The sequence below is a fragment of the Tachysurus vachellii genome, chromosome 6 (genome assembly GCF_030014155.1).
Source record: "Tachysurus vachellii isolate PV-2020 chromosome 6, HZAU_Pvac_v1, whole genome shotgun sequence".
Lineage (NCBI taxonomy): Eukaryota > Metazoa > Chordata > Actinopteri > Siluriformes > Bagridae > Tachysurus > Tachysurus vachellii.
In genome coordinates, this window is record NC_083465.1 from 24,070,620 (window position 1) to 24,085,623 (window position 15,004).

At 37.9% G+C, this 15,004-nt stretch overlaps 1 protein-coding gene across 1 annotated transcript in view; it reads left to right on the forward strand.

Moving 5' to 3' along the window:
- Window positions 1–15,004, forward strand: part of gstcd (glutathione S-transferase, C-terminal domain containing) — a 119,318-nt gene that overhangs the window by 93,484 nt on the left and 10,830 nt on the right. Inside the window, exons 9-10 of the mRNA XM_060871453.1 lie at window positions 10,297–10,430; window positions 13,519–13,549. Of these exons, the coding sequence (XP_060727436.1) occupies window positions 10,297–10,430; window positions 13,519–13,549 (165 nt within the window). The remainder of the gene's footprint in view (window positions 1–10,296; window positions 10,431–13,518; window positions 13,550–15,004) is intronic.

A 15,004-nucleotide genomic window follows, 5' to 3' on the forward strand; every position in this document is an offset into this window, starting at 1 on the left:
GGGCTGAAGGCTGGTGCAGACTTCATTTGTCGTGGCTGTAGCATGGTTCAGCAGAAGTGACTGAAGACTTTTAGGGTTACATTTATTCATTTGGCAGATGCTGCTGTTCAAATCCACTTACAAGAGAGGCCGAATCTAATCTAAGCCCCAGGTTGTTAAAGGAAAAGCTTCAACATTTTTCAACCTAATCTCTATGCACCACAGCTGTAGAATATGTGTCTACCAAAAGCAATCATTTTAACCAGCTTCCTGTACAAAGAACAACAACAAAATCAATTTGTATAATGTATAATGAAAGCCTAAGGGCAGTTGACTCTGCTGGTTAACAGTTCTTTACAGCTACACTAGTAGTCAAACTTTTTTTTAACCAAATTGAGTTTATTAAAGATTATTTATTCATTCATTCATTCATTCATTCATCTTCTACCGCTTATCCGAACTACCTCGGGTCACGGGTATTAAAGATTAACCACAGGCAAATAAAAAAGGGGTTAAAATATAAATAAGTGGCTCTCAAATCTTATGCCAGGTCCCAAGTGACATTCTAAACACTGTGCACCTTTTTATGCACTGTTCTCTAGCGTCTCGTTTATGAACTTTAGAAGTGTCATATCATCTCAAATGGATCTTTTATTTTTAACTAACAAGAAGTATTAGCCATTTCCAAGTCGATGGCAAATAACATCAAACACACTTAATTAGACGCCACCGGCATTTATAGTGAGTAAGTGTGGGAAGGAAGGAAGTGAAGGAATTGAGGAAGTGAAGGAAGGAAGGAACTGACGGAACTGAAGGAAGGAAGGAAGAAGGAAGTGAAGGAAGGAAGGAAGTGAAGGAATTAAGGAAGTAAAGGAAGGAAGTAAAGGAAGAAAGGAAGGAAGGAAGTGAAGGAATTAAGGAAGGAAGGAAGGAAGGAAGGAACTGAAGAAAGAAAGGAATTGAAGGATTGAAGGAAAGAAGGAACTGAAGGAAGGAACGAAACCTCATTAAAACTCAAATTAATCACCTGTATATATGCAGTCGCATCTTTTGAACATAAGCCGCGTTCACACTGCAAGTCTTAATGCTCAATTCGGATATTTTGATCAGATCTGATTTTTTTTTTTTTTGGCTGTTCACATTACCTTTTAAAATGTGGCTTATATCAGATACCAATGTGAACTGTTTGCTGTTTCGAACTGACCCGCATGCGCAAACGAACAATAACAATGACGTCGCACGCAGCACGCCGTTGCGCTAAAGTTGGCGAGGTTATGGAGGATGTAAGCATTTTCGCTTTTCTTTCTAAATGTTTGTGTAATGGCAGCACAGAGACGCAGTGTTTTGAAAATTTTCAGATGTCGAGGGCAACTTTTGATTATTTGATCCATTTTGTAGGCATAGTCAGGTTTGTGTGCGTACTCGCCGGCGCATAATTGTGACGAATGTCGATGTAGATTGACGTAAAAGTCGCATCAAATCCGCCTTGTGGTCTAAATCTGATTTGAAAAAATCAGATCTGGGCAAGATTTGAGTGTTCACACTACTCCTGAAGAAGTCTGACCTAGTCACTTGACCCCAAAAAAATCAGATTTGGGCCACTTTTACCTGCAGTGTGAACGTGGCCATAGTGTACAGTCATAGAAGGGAAACGATTTATAAACACATTATCCAATGTCACCCAGATTGAGTCTGTTTCCCCTCAAGGTTTCTTCCTCATATTGTCTCAAAGAGTTTTTCCTCGCCAATGTCACCTCTGGTTTGCTCATTAGGGATCAATTTATAATTCATATATTTCTGTAAAGCTGCCTTGCGACAATGACTACTGTTAACAGAGCTATACAAATAAAGTTAAAGTTGAATTGAACAACAACCTCATGAGCCACTGCTTCATTTAGGAACACCCGCACCTTTATGCAGTTATCTAAGCAGCCAATCATGTGGCAGAAGCACAAAGAATCAAGTCGTGCAGATGCAGATCAAGAGCTTCAGTTAAGCATCACTTCACATCAAGCATTAGAAAAATTCTGATCCCTGTGACTAACCATGGCATAGTTTTTGGTGCCAGATGGGCTGCTTTGAGCACATCACAAACTGCTGATCTCCTGGGATTTTTTTTTTTACACACACACACACACACACACACACACACACACAACAGTCTCCAGAGTTTACACAGAATGGTGTGAAAAACATCCAGAGAGCAGCAGGTTTTCAGGCAGAAACACACTGTTGATGAGGCAGATCAGAGAAGAATGACCAGTCTGTTATGAGGTGCCAAGAAGGCTAGGGTTACTTAAATAACCACTCTTCTCTGAGCACACAAGATGTCAAACCTTGAGGCGAGAGGAAAACAGCAGCAGAAGATGACATACTGTAAGGTTTCACTTTTTTAGCTGTATAAGCACTTGTTTTTGGCAGCATTTACGTGTATACTCTGAAGGTGTGACAAGACTTAGAAAGTATCCCTTGATGATTTCCCCCTTTGCTGAATTGCTATATTGAATGTAAGCCGATCAGAATGGGATTCCACAGCCCCAATATCTTATTTTGAATTTTCATGTTAATATTAACATTTACAGCATTTAGCAGACACCCTTATCTTACAACTGAGCAACTGAGGGTTAAGGGCCTTGCTCAGGGGCCCAGCAGTGGCAGCTTGGTGGACCTGGGGTTCGAACCCATGACCTTCCGATCAGTAGCCCAACACCTTAACCACTGAGCTACCACTTCCCAATATTGTATCTCTATATATTAAACTAAATTAAACTAAATTAAATTAGTTGTTTAGATGGTTTTTGCATGATTTGTAAATTTAAAAAAATTATCAAAAAATTTCTATGGTGTTTTTTTATTTTATTATATTTTTTTATTTTATTTTATTTTTTTTTAAAAGCAGTAGTGATTTGAGTTGTCAACTTAAGCTTTGCACATTTCATTTTCTTCCATACCTCAAAGCAAATATGTTCCAAAATTATATACAGAATGTTGGCGGATATATATTTTTAGTTTGGGCTTTTATTCTACGGTTCCTAAAGGCTAGACGTTTTGTTTGGTTTTCTCCTGTTGTAGCATGTATTTTTTTCTTTGTCTAAATGCAGAAGTCTGTCTGAGGGAAGCGGTTCATTCATATAGCTTTTCGAAATCATGATGCTACCATCACATTTTACCATTTTACAGTTTACCATTTTACAGCAAACATCCTGCTTTAACTTTTATCTGAAATAGCTCGTAATTTTTCAGCCTGTCTCAGAGTAAAATAAAACGTTTCCTAGAAACTCTCAGGTTTGGATCTGGATTATGGAGGCTGGATCTATGAAGAACTCATCATATTGTTGAGTTCAGTACAGGTTCTTTTTTTTTTTTCAGCTCTGTAACTTCATTCACTGCTGTAGCTGGCCTCTTGGACACGTCTCTGTAAATTACCCAAGCTCTTGGTTTGACCCGAGTTTGGTAGTGTCTGGGTTTTTTCCCACTTTATTTTAATGGATTTCACAGTACACCTAAGAAGGTTCAAAGCTTTGCTGATGTTATAATAACCTTCTCCTTCTTATTTTCTCATAGCTCCACAGGCATTTCCTTGGTCTTCATGACCGCAGGACTGATTTGATCTGCCGTTTAAGCTTTGAGCTCTCCCGAAGTCAGATATTATTCATTGTGCATGCAGACATTTGTTGCTCTCCCGAAGTCAGATATTATTCATTGTGCATGCAGACATTTGACAAAGTGTAAATACACATATTTGTAATAAAGCTTAACATAGGTGTATAAATAATCTCTAGCATTGTTGTTTCATGTCATTATTAAAATCAAGAGAATTTGTGTTTGATTTTGTTTTGAACAGCCGCCCTCAGCAAAAAATTAACGCTCAAAACAATAACGCAGTTAAAGAAGGTAAAAATCCCATCAACCGCATTATCTGTTATCTTCTCCTCATCTGCAAATAATTGATGCACAATGAAGCAGAATTGCTGGTTAATCCAAGCCTCATTGCAGAGCTTTTCTTTTCCTTTATCATCAACAGAAATTTTAAATTAGATTGATTCGCTTTTCACTTGAGACTACTGGTACAAATAAAATTTTGTATTAGTTTCCATGGAGATGCTTGGTTTGGGAGAACAATGTCTACTTATCCATACCAAAAATAATTTCACTGATCTTCTGGCAAGATAGCTTGTTTTTATTACTGATTATGAGTGTCCTTTGCAGAATGTACAGGTTAAGGTGACCTCATACTACAAAAATGAGATTTATTTATTTCAAAAGCAAAACAGTGTGTGAAATTCAGGTAATTATGTCACAAGGAGCAGCATACTGTAATAAGCTCTCTTGTTATTCTGTTACACGAATCTGTATTGTTAGAGGAGATCTGATGCACACTGCACATTACTTTTCCATTAATAGATGGCCGAGATGCAAGACGAGACCGACTCAAAAAATTTTATTTAGCACCAGAGCTTCAAGATTTGTATTACCATATTGTCAGATGTGAAATTTAATGCATCATAAGGATGCTGAGCTTCAAAGAGATGGAGAGGTATTGATTCATTGATCATGAGGTCATGTGAATCCAAAATGATGCTTTTCTAATTTTCACCATGGTATAACAGTCATACTCAAACAAAAATGGAGAAAAATTAAATTAGAGATTTTTAGAATTGTGTACAAGGACAATATGTCCATCTACAGACACATTGCTAGGACTGAGCCCTTGGACAAACTCATAGAAAATAACCAAAACAATCCCAGGTTCTTATTTTGCACAGTGTTTTTTTTTCTGAAGATTATTCCATCATAGTTTAGTAGTGAGGATTTTCTTCACTAAAAAAAAATTAGAGTCAGGATCAAAATTGTGGATGTTCAACCGTTGACAACATCTTGTGATCCAATCTCACCTGAAGCTCCACAAGGCTTTACAAGTATAGGATAGGAAAAGATATATAAACTTATCACTACAGCTAAATTGACATCATGTTTGTTAGATTCCATTCCAACCAAACTACAGAAAAAAGTGTTACAGACAGCTAGAGAGCCTCTTCTCAGTATTATTAACTCCTTGTTATCTTTAGGTCTTGTCCCTAAATCCTTCAAGTTGGCGGTTATTTTGCCCCTTATTAAGAAACCTTATCTAGATCCTAATAAACAGACCAATTTCTAACCTCCCATTTATGTTAAAATATTAGAAAAGGTTGTCCGTTCAATTATGCTCCTTCTTACAGAAGAACAAATCTATTGTGTTTGAATAGTTTCAATCAGGTTTCAGGCCCCATCATAGCACAGAATCTGCTCTTGTTAAGATGACAAATGACCTGTTTTTAGCTTTGGACCAAGGCGTCTTCTCACTATTAGTTCTACTTGATCTTAGTGCTACATTTGACACTATAGATAACAACATTCTCTTAGATCGCTTACAAAATTACATAGGTGTTCAGTGACAGGCTATAAGATGGTTTAGATCCTCTCTGTCTGATCAATATCATTTTATCGATTTAAATGGAGAATGGTCCGGTTTAATGCCTGTGAAATATTTGGTCCCTCAAGGATCAATTTTAGGACCTCTGCTTTTCTCAATATGCATGCTTCCCTCATTAGAAGGCTTGGGGTTAGTTTCCATTGTTATGCTGACGATAATACCCAGTTATATATCTCATCAGAACCAGATGAAATATCTAAATTGTCCATGTTAACTGAGTGTTAAAGATATAAAAGATTGGATGATCCATAATTTTCTATTGTTAAATTCCGGTAAGATAGCGATATTACTTATTGCTCGAAAACCAGTACGCCAAAATTCAACTTGCACTTAGAAGGATGTACCGTTACTTCTAGCTCAGCAGTGAAAGAACTGGGTATTTTATTAGACAGAAACTTGTCTTTTAAAAATCATATCGCCCATATTACAAAAACGGCCTTCTACGATCTTAGAAATATTGCCAAGCTGAGAAACATCCTATCTGTATCTGATGCTGTGAAGCTAGTTCATGCATTCATGACCTCTGGACTAGACTATTGTAATGCATTACTATGTGGTTGTCCTGCATCTTTAATAAATAGGCTACAATTAATCCAAAATGCAGCTGCTAGAGTTCTTACCTGGTCAAGAAAATATAAACAAATAACCCCAATTTTATCATCTCTACACTGGCTACATGTTACTGTACAGTATGTTCAAAATTGATTACAAACTGCTGCTACTTACATACAAGGCACTAAATAGTTTAGCTCCCATGTATCTAACCAGTCTTCTAACATGCTATTATCAGTCACGCTCTCTGAGATCAAAAAACTCTACACTTCTTGTAGTTCCCAGAATATCTCAGTCTACTAAAGGCGGTATAGAGCATTTTTGTATTCAGCTCCTAAACTTTGGAATAGCCTGACAGTGTTCAGGGCTCAGACACACTCTCCCAGTTTAAATATAGATTAAAGATACTGTATATCTCTTTAGCCAGACATACACATAATGCACCCCATAAACGTATGCTCATGTACATCTGATCAAATGCACATTATCATCTAGTGCTTGCTAATATAATGCATATTAACAGCAGCTACACTATTTCCTCTCTACTTGCTCTTCTTTTTCTGCGCATCCCGAGGGATATAGAGACAATTGCCAGCTACAATTGTGTTCATAAAGACTTTCTAACCACATGAACACATCGAAGAGAACAACCTCTTAATCAATACACAAAGCATTCTACATATGCTGTATCTCAATCATTGAGCATTTGAGACTTTGGCATGGAGGAGTTGGTGTTGAATCTATGATGAACTCAGATGATGAGCTATTTTATGAGTTTCTCAGGAGCTCCTGGTTACACAACTCCAAATGGCTGTATATATACGAGTGTAGAAAGGATATTACTTATAATCACACTCTCCAGTGTTTATAATCATTTATATTCACACTCTCTGGTGTCACCCAAATGACCATGGGTTCCTTTCGAGTCTGGTTCTTCTCAAGGTTTGTTCCTCATACCATCTAAGGGAGTTTTTCCTTGCCACAGTCCTCATTTGCTCAGTGCTCATTTGGGATGAATTCAAATAAATTTCCATAAACATTTTTTATGTTCTGTAAAGCTGCTGTGAGACAATGTACATTGTTAAAAGCACTATACAAATAAAATTTAATTGAATTCATTTTGACCAAAGGGGACATGTTTTTTTCTGTAAGCCAGTTTATGTTTTTGAGTTATACAGATTGAGCTGATATATAAACCTAATTGTGTTCAAAGGTATACATAGCACCTGTATAAGGCATTGTTAATACAACTATATAACACTTACATAAACCCTTATTAACCATCAGACATATACAGTACTGTATATGTCAGATGGTCATGATGTATGAGTTAAATAGCACTGTGAAAAATGAATTTAAATACAGCATTATCCATTTAATCAGAAGTGCTTGTGTATGTTTTATGTAGCCTTATAAACCCTGCCCTTAGATAAGGTTCCATATAGATTTATTTCTAGTGGTTAGGAAGGGCTTATGTAGGTGTAAAATAGTAAAGTGAACACTGCTATTAAATAAAGCATTATGCAGTTCGTCAGGTGGTCATGAAAGAGTTGTGTATGTTATATGTAGCCTTATGAACTTTGTGTTGAAGAGAGGTGTCATACTTTGTAATTAAAGTGTCAGTGATTTAAATGCTTTAGTGCAGTCTATTGCAGAGAACACAGCAATGACTAGGTGTGATTTATATATTATCAGATTATCAGAATGTGTTTCCCCTCATTACTTCGGGTTCTCATCTTCACTCAGTCATACTTTCCGGACTGGAGAAGGAGACAATGAATGCTTGTCCATCTTTTACCCAGACGGACCTCCTGTCGGACCTCATTCATTGTGCACGATCATCGGCTCTTATTCAGCTTCCTTTAAGCAGTTCTTACCAGTTTGCAGCTAATGTGCACAGAGTCCTTTGCTGTCATGCTCTGTTACACTGTTGCCTGAGAGGAACCGCAGCTTCGTGCTGAAACTGCTAACAGATCAATGAGTACACTTCGTTAGTGTGTACTCCTCTCCAAGTGTTTGGAATTATGGTTTGTATTAATTTAATCATCCACAGGGTATAAACTGTGTCTGTTTACCAACTATAAATGGGACGTATATAATATACTGTACATGGTGCGCGTTAGCCACCAAGATACACTGTTCTTGACTGAACCAGTAAAAGATATATATTTTGTTATTATAACTATAGTTATAGTTGACAGATGAAGGAATTTTTTTTTTTCCAAGACATTTTTTGAATTCTATTTTAGGATTTTATTTTATTATTTTATTAATTATTTATTATGATGGGGGGCATGGTGGCTTAGTGGTTAGCACGTTCGCCTCACACCTCCAGGGTTGGGGTTCGATTCCCGCCTCCACCTTGTGTGTGTGGAGTTTGCATGTTCTCCCCGTGCCTCGGGGGTTTCCTCCGGGTACTCCGGTTTCCTCCCCCAGTCCAAAGACATGCATGGTAGGTTGATTGGCATCTCTGGGAAATTGTCCGTAGTGTGTGATTGCGTGAGTGAATGAGAGTGTGTGTGTGCCCTGTGATGGGTTGGCACTCCGTCCAGGGTGTATCCTGCCTTGATGCCCGATGACGCCTGAGATAGGCACAGGCTCCCCGTGACCCGAGAATAGTTCGGATGAGCGGTAGAAGATGAATGAATGAATTTATTATTACTTTTCTTTTTAGTAGAACATAAATATATATATTTTTTAAAATATCTAGTCAAATCCAGATAAATGAATGATGAATTCTTAATTCACTGAATTCAAATTTATTTTATATTATTATGTCGCTTTGTAGAAGCCAACATTCTGTTTTTCTATTTAAGCTTAGACAAAAATTTATCAAGAGTAACTCCTCCTAGGGCTTTCGAGTTACATGCACCAAATTCAGACATGTTGTAGACCCTGGTCTGAAGTTTGTTGCTATTACTTTTCTAAGCGATCTGAGTACCGGTACTTCCGGTACCGGGTCTCAAAATGGTCTTTTTTCCCATAGACTCCCATTATAAATTTTGGAGGTTTGTAACTCGGCAAGCTTTCGAACTATCTACACCAAACTCAGCCAACTCCTTTAGGGTGATACTCTGAACAAAGGTTTAAATTGGTGTACTGACTGGCCTTCCGGTTGTCCCACAGCCCCGCCCACAAAATATGCAAAATCAAAAAACTGTTTACAACATGGACATGTGACATATCAAAACACTCAGCACAATGAGGAGAACTTCCTCAAGAGTATTCAGATGATATCACATGCTTGTCTCCACTTGCCTCCAAATGTTTTGGCACCCTAGCTTTCTGTCCACTTGCTTCTAAAAGTAAAACTGTCCCTTATGTCCACTCGCCTCCATAAAGCACCGGCCTTTGCGAATACTTGCTTCATCAAAGCCAACATCAAAGTTTGTCGTGACGAACTTTACAAATCTAGTTATTTTTTTTTTCTTTTACTCAGATATGTGTGTACGTAAATTCCTTTTAATAGCACCTTTGATCAATTAAACTTTTTGTTCTGTCCCAGGACTCCAACCAGACCCCCAGGAATTATGCTAGGCACACAGCCAATCAGAAGTTGTTCTGCATCTGTGGTTCAGTCTTTATTATGCCACAGACAAGACTTATTAAAGTGCTCATCAACTGTGTGTTCTCATATCCTAATGGGGCTCTAAAGTAGTGCTTGATTAAAGGCAGCTGCAGTCGGAGGGTAAACCAGATGCCACTAGACGACTCATAAACAAGTCAAGTGCATTTTATTGACATTCCTCAATAAAATTAGTGTATATTGGAATGAAACAGCATTTCTTCAGGACTATGGTGTAACACTGTAATATATCTGAATAGTACACAAGACAAAAATATAGTGCATTACATTTATGGCATTCGCCCTTATCTAGAGTGATTTTTATACAATTGAACAATTGATTGTTAAGAGCCTTGCAGTGGCAGATTGGTGTTCCCGGGATTTGAACTCATAACCTTCTAATCAGTAGGCCAACGCCTTACCGCTTCATAAAAATTCATAAATGCCCACTAGGCACAACAACAGAACAGTGTTATAATAGATTATATGGTAAAGCTGAGAAAGAGCTGAACTTAGTTGTGCAATTATGTGTTCACTTTTTAAAAAATTCATTAATTCTCTGTATACTGTACTGAAGCACTTCATCTGTCCTATTAGCAGCAGGAATGGGAGAAAAAGTGTGAAATAGAAGCAAGCTCTGTCTGTAGGATATGGGATATGCATTGATTTGTAAAGTACAGGGGTGTAATGATGGTTTTAAGTATCAGTTGTGTTTTACCTGTTGCAGGTGGCTCTGCATGCATGTGGTGTGGCGACAGACATGGTTCTAGATCGCTGCATTCAGGCTAAAGCCGGATTTGTGATCAGTCCGTGCTGTTACGGCTTCATCCAGAATACCCTCAAGTTCAGCTTCCCTAGGAGGTGAGTGTGTGTGTATGAGAGGGAGTGTGTGTGTGTGTGAAAAACAGTCAGACAGAATGAGAGTGTGCATGAATGTGTGCATGTGTATGAGAGTGAGTGAGTGAGGGTGTGTGTGAAAGTGTGTGAGTGTGTGTATGTGAGTGAGTGAGTGTGTGTCTATGAGAGTGAGTGTGTGTCTATGAGAGTGAGTGTGTGTCTATGAGATTGAGTGTGTATAAGAAAGAGTGAGTGAGTGAGGGAGTGAATGTGTGTATGAGAGTGAGTAAGTGTGAGTGTGTGTATGAGAGTGAGTGAGTGTGTTTGAGAGAGAGTGTGTGTGTATGTATGACAGTAAGTGAGTGTGTGTATGATAGTAAGTGAGTGTGTGTATGAGAGTGAGTGTGTACAGTGTGAGAGTGAGTGAGTGTGTGTAATTGAGTGAGTGAGTGTGATTGATAGTGAGTGTGTGTGTATGTATGAGAGTGAGTGTGTGTGTATGAGAGTGAGTGTGTGTGTATAAGAGTGAGTGAGTGTGTGTATGAGAGTGAGTGTGAGTGTATAAGAGTGAGTGTGTGTATGAGAGTGAGTGTGTGAGTGTATAAGAGTGAGTGTGTGTATGAGAGTGAGTGTGTGAGTGTATGAGTGAGATGGTGTGTGTTAGTGAGTGTGTCTTTGTTTACTTTTCTTGTTCTCACTCACATGTCTGCCTGGTCATGTTCTTGCATGTTATTAAATTTTATTAGATGTCCTGTCCTTCTTGTCCTTCCCTCCAGCAATGTATCAGCAGCACGATATAGCTGAACTCAAATAAATAAAAAACAAACACAACTTTATCGTTTGCCATGCATTCCATTTCAACCTTGGAGTGCAGTAGGCGTGTGGTCTGGGTAATCCCGTAATTCGATGCTATAAGAGATTTTCCTCCAGGGGCTCTGGAGGATCGGTACGAGAAGCCGAACAGTTGTTTTGCCGCCGTGCCTGAGCTGTTACCATGACACTGCCATATTGATTGGCTTTCTGGCAGCAATGTTTGTCTAACGTTCATGGTGCAGGATTGTTATTTTACAGTAAGCCTGTCAGGCAGTCTGTGTGGTTCAGAGTGTTTTCTTTTCACACTATTGCACAGCACTAAAAACGGGAACAAGTTGAGAGCTCCTGTACTGTAGAGTGACAGCTACACATCATCACCTTTATAATGTTCGAGATCTTTGGTGTGGCGCGTCTCTGACCATGGAGTACGTCAAGCAAAATCTCTCCCCTAATAATACTGAAGGAACGCTAACCAATGACAGAAAGATTAAATCAATGATACTCTGATCATTGAATTTCGACTCTGAAGAGACAAGATGTCTGAAATCTGTCAGTTCATCAACCAGAAACCTTTACCTCATGTCTCCAGCTCTGTAGCTGTTCTCTGACCTGATGAGCTGCCTTCAACTAAAATATTTATATAAACGCAGGTCATTTTGTCTCCACCAGAGGTTGAGAAGCCACTCAGGTTTATGCTTAAAAAACTACAGCCAGTTTTTCTTTCATACCTTTATTTGCTCCTGCTACTGGAATGTTTCTCATGTACATTGTTTAATCTGTTGAAATACTTACTATAGTATACTAACACTTTCTGCACCCAGACTACAGTCCACCAGTTGACAATCCCAGTAGTCACAGTAATTATATGTGTGAATAGACTATAATAGCGGCTTCGTACGTACTTAAGCTCTCTGGCTTATTATGACCCGTTCCTTCCATTGTAGTAATGTGCAGTGTATTCATTTGTTTATATTGTAGTTCATGTTCAGAAACGTATTTTATTTATTTATTCTAATTTTGGCTCACTAAAAAATATTAGACAACATATCATTTCAATATAAATGATTGCTTTTAATTGTTTCTGTGCTGTCTGGTTTAAAAAAAGCACAAAAAAAATATAGTAACAATTGAAAAAATATTAGTAACAATTTAATAGCATTAAAGCGCTAATAAACAGCACAACGTTGTCAAGTTGCAATATATAAAATTCTAAACATACAAACTTATATTTGCTCAATTAATTTTTAATATGTGAGCCTCTTTACTGACGTTTTGTTATGTAACACGTAAGAAATAAAATGTTATGTAGAGGTTCGAGATTATGGATATCTGTCACAACCAGGAAGGAAGGAGACAGACCCGTACACAGGATAGCTTCAAATGAAAGGGGTTTAATAAATAATGAAGACAAGACAGTAAATGATGATAACTAAAACAATACAAATGACGACACTTAACAGGGACTAAACGTAACTAATGATTCCGCGCTGCATTCAGCAATGCGGCTCACTTAAATACATAAAAGACAATGAGACACGATTAGGAACAGGTGTGGAGAGAGGGAGGAGCAGACGAAGGCGGGGCGGAAACGTGACGAGGAACCTAAACACAGGCACATGGCCAAAAGTCCGGGCTGAGTCCTGACAATATCATTAATGGATTTATTGATGTTTTTTTTTATTAATTATATTTTAAGTATGCAGATTCATTAAAGGTTTAAAAAGCTAGAAGCAAAGGTTCCTCAGCTGGTCTTCAGTTAAAGGATCTTTGCTCCATTAAAAGCACATTGGAAAACATTCTGTTTTGAGTTAAGGATTTCTCTAGAGTGACAAACCAATTAGCCTTTTAAACTTCTGGGTTTAACCATTTTTTAAAGCATGTGTGTTGTTTAGTAAGATCCATGTGAAGGTTGGGAGATTGATTGTATTTGTTCAAGATGTTAAATGGGTTGGTTTGAATGATCAACATAGTTCCGAGTGGGGTTAAAGGTGAAGCGGCTTAGATCCAGGGAATAAATCATGATGATTAAGTTGTTTTTGTCCCTCTACAAACCTTTGGAAGAGATAGAGGCTTCTGTAATAATAATAAAAATAAATAAATAAATAATAATAATAAAATAAAAACTCTTTTTCTTTCCTGTTTGACTTAATCACACTCACTTAAATTAAGTTTTAGCTTAGAACATAAAACTTCATAATCTTTTCTTCTTGTCTTTCACTTCTTTTTTTAAAAAAAACTTTCATTTAAGCCTTACTTTTTACCGTGTGTCATTAATCCTCCTTTCTTTCCTTCTTCACAGTAAGAAATTTGCAGACACGTTGACATATAAGGTAAGTGTGAAGGTATCAGACATTCCTTCATTCTTCTTCATGTACTGTAGGTGATGTCTGTCTCTCTTCCTTTGGTTTATTCTGTCTTAACACTCTACATTGCTGTAACAGCTCTCATCTCAGTAGTAACCCCATTTTATTCCAGCATGTAGAACTCTGAATCATATTGCAGAGTGAATAAGACAGTGAAATCCATACACATGGTACCAGATCTGTGCTGGATAAAACTGGGTGTCTCAAGAGATTAGTGTCCTCCTGCTGTGGGCTTTGAACAGCTCATTACAGCTTCAATAAAACTCTTTACAGCGAACTCACATCAGTTTATTAGTCTTGTTTGTGGATTCCATTTTGTTTGCAGCAGGCAACTGTTCAAACAGCTTTCGAATGTTCCTTTGCACGTTGGTATCCTCATGAATGATTGTCTTGTACACCTAGTGGTTGTAGTTCTCTTACTTTTCTGTCCTACTTTGCGTGTAAGAGACACTTAAATCTGACTTGTGAGTGATGGATTGAACATAATCTGCAGGATCCACTGCGATTGCTTCAGCTCCGACAGCTTAATGTCCCGACAGACGCAGATAAGTTACCTCTGAAAATAAACTGTGATTTATTTTATTTCTTTATTTTTTTAATTGGTCTGCCTTTCTCTCTCTGGTTAATGACTTCCTACTGGTCCAATCTTGATCGTAGAGATCTATCACCATTAAGAGTCTAGGTCTACTAATTCACTTGGAGATCTGACACCTTCCAAAGTTTTGAACCAAGTTTCTAAAGATCTGCAACAAGATCTGCATCAGGCTTTACCTGAACTACCAATGCTCCAGATGTTAGGTCAGATGTTGTTTTGAATTTCTGTGACCCAGTTTACATTTACAGCATTTAGCAGACGCCCTTATATCCAGAGCGATTTACATTTTTATCTCATTTTTATACAACTGAGCAATTGAGGGTTAAGGGCCTTGCTCAGAGGCCCAGCAGTGGCAACCTGGTGGACATGGGAATCGAACTCACAACCTTCTCAATCCATTAGTCTGCTCGGTTTGGGTCCCGCTTCTTTCTTGAGATATACTACCTGCAGAGTTTAGGTAGTACTCTGCTTTTATAGATCAACCACGATGTTAAATTTGGACTCTACCCTGCTACTGGAGATGTACCACCCTGTAGAATTAAACCTTTCTACTGGTGATTTATTATATAACTTAATTTAGGTTCAACCCTAATCATGGAGATTTACTGCCATGAAGAGTTTAGGTCGAACCTTGTGTGTGAAGATCCACCACTCTAAAGAGTTTGGGTGTAACCCTTACACCCAAATCTACCACCCTCTAAATGTTATGTCAAATGCTGCTCCAACAATCTAAGACTTTTCATTCCACCTTTCTCAAGGAGTATTGTCATTTTGCAAAATTGATTTCTTACCCTTATCCTGTGATCTACCACACTCACCTTTGACAT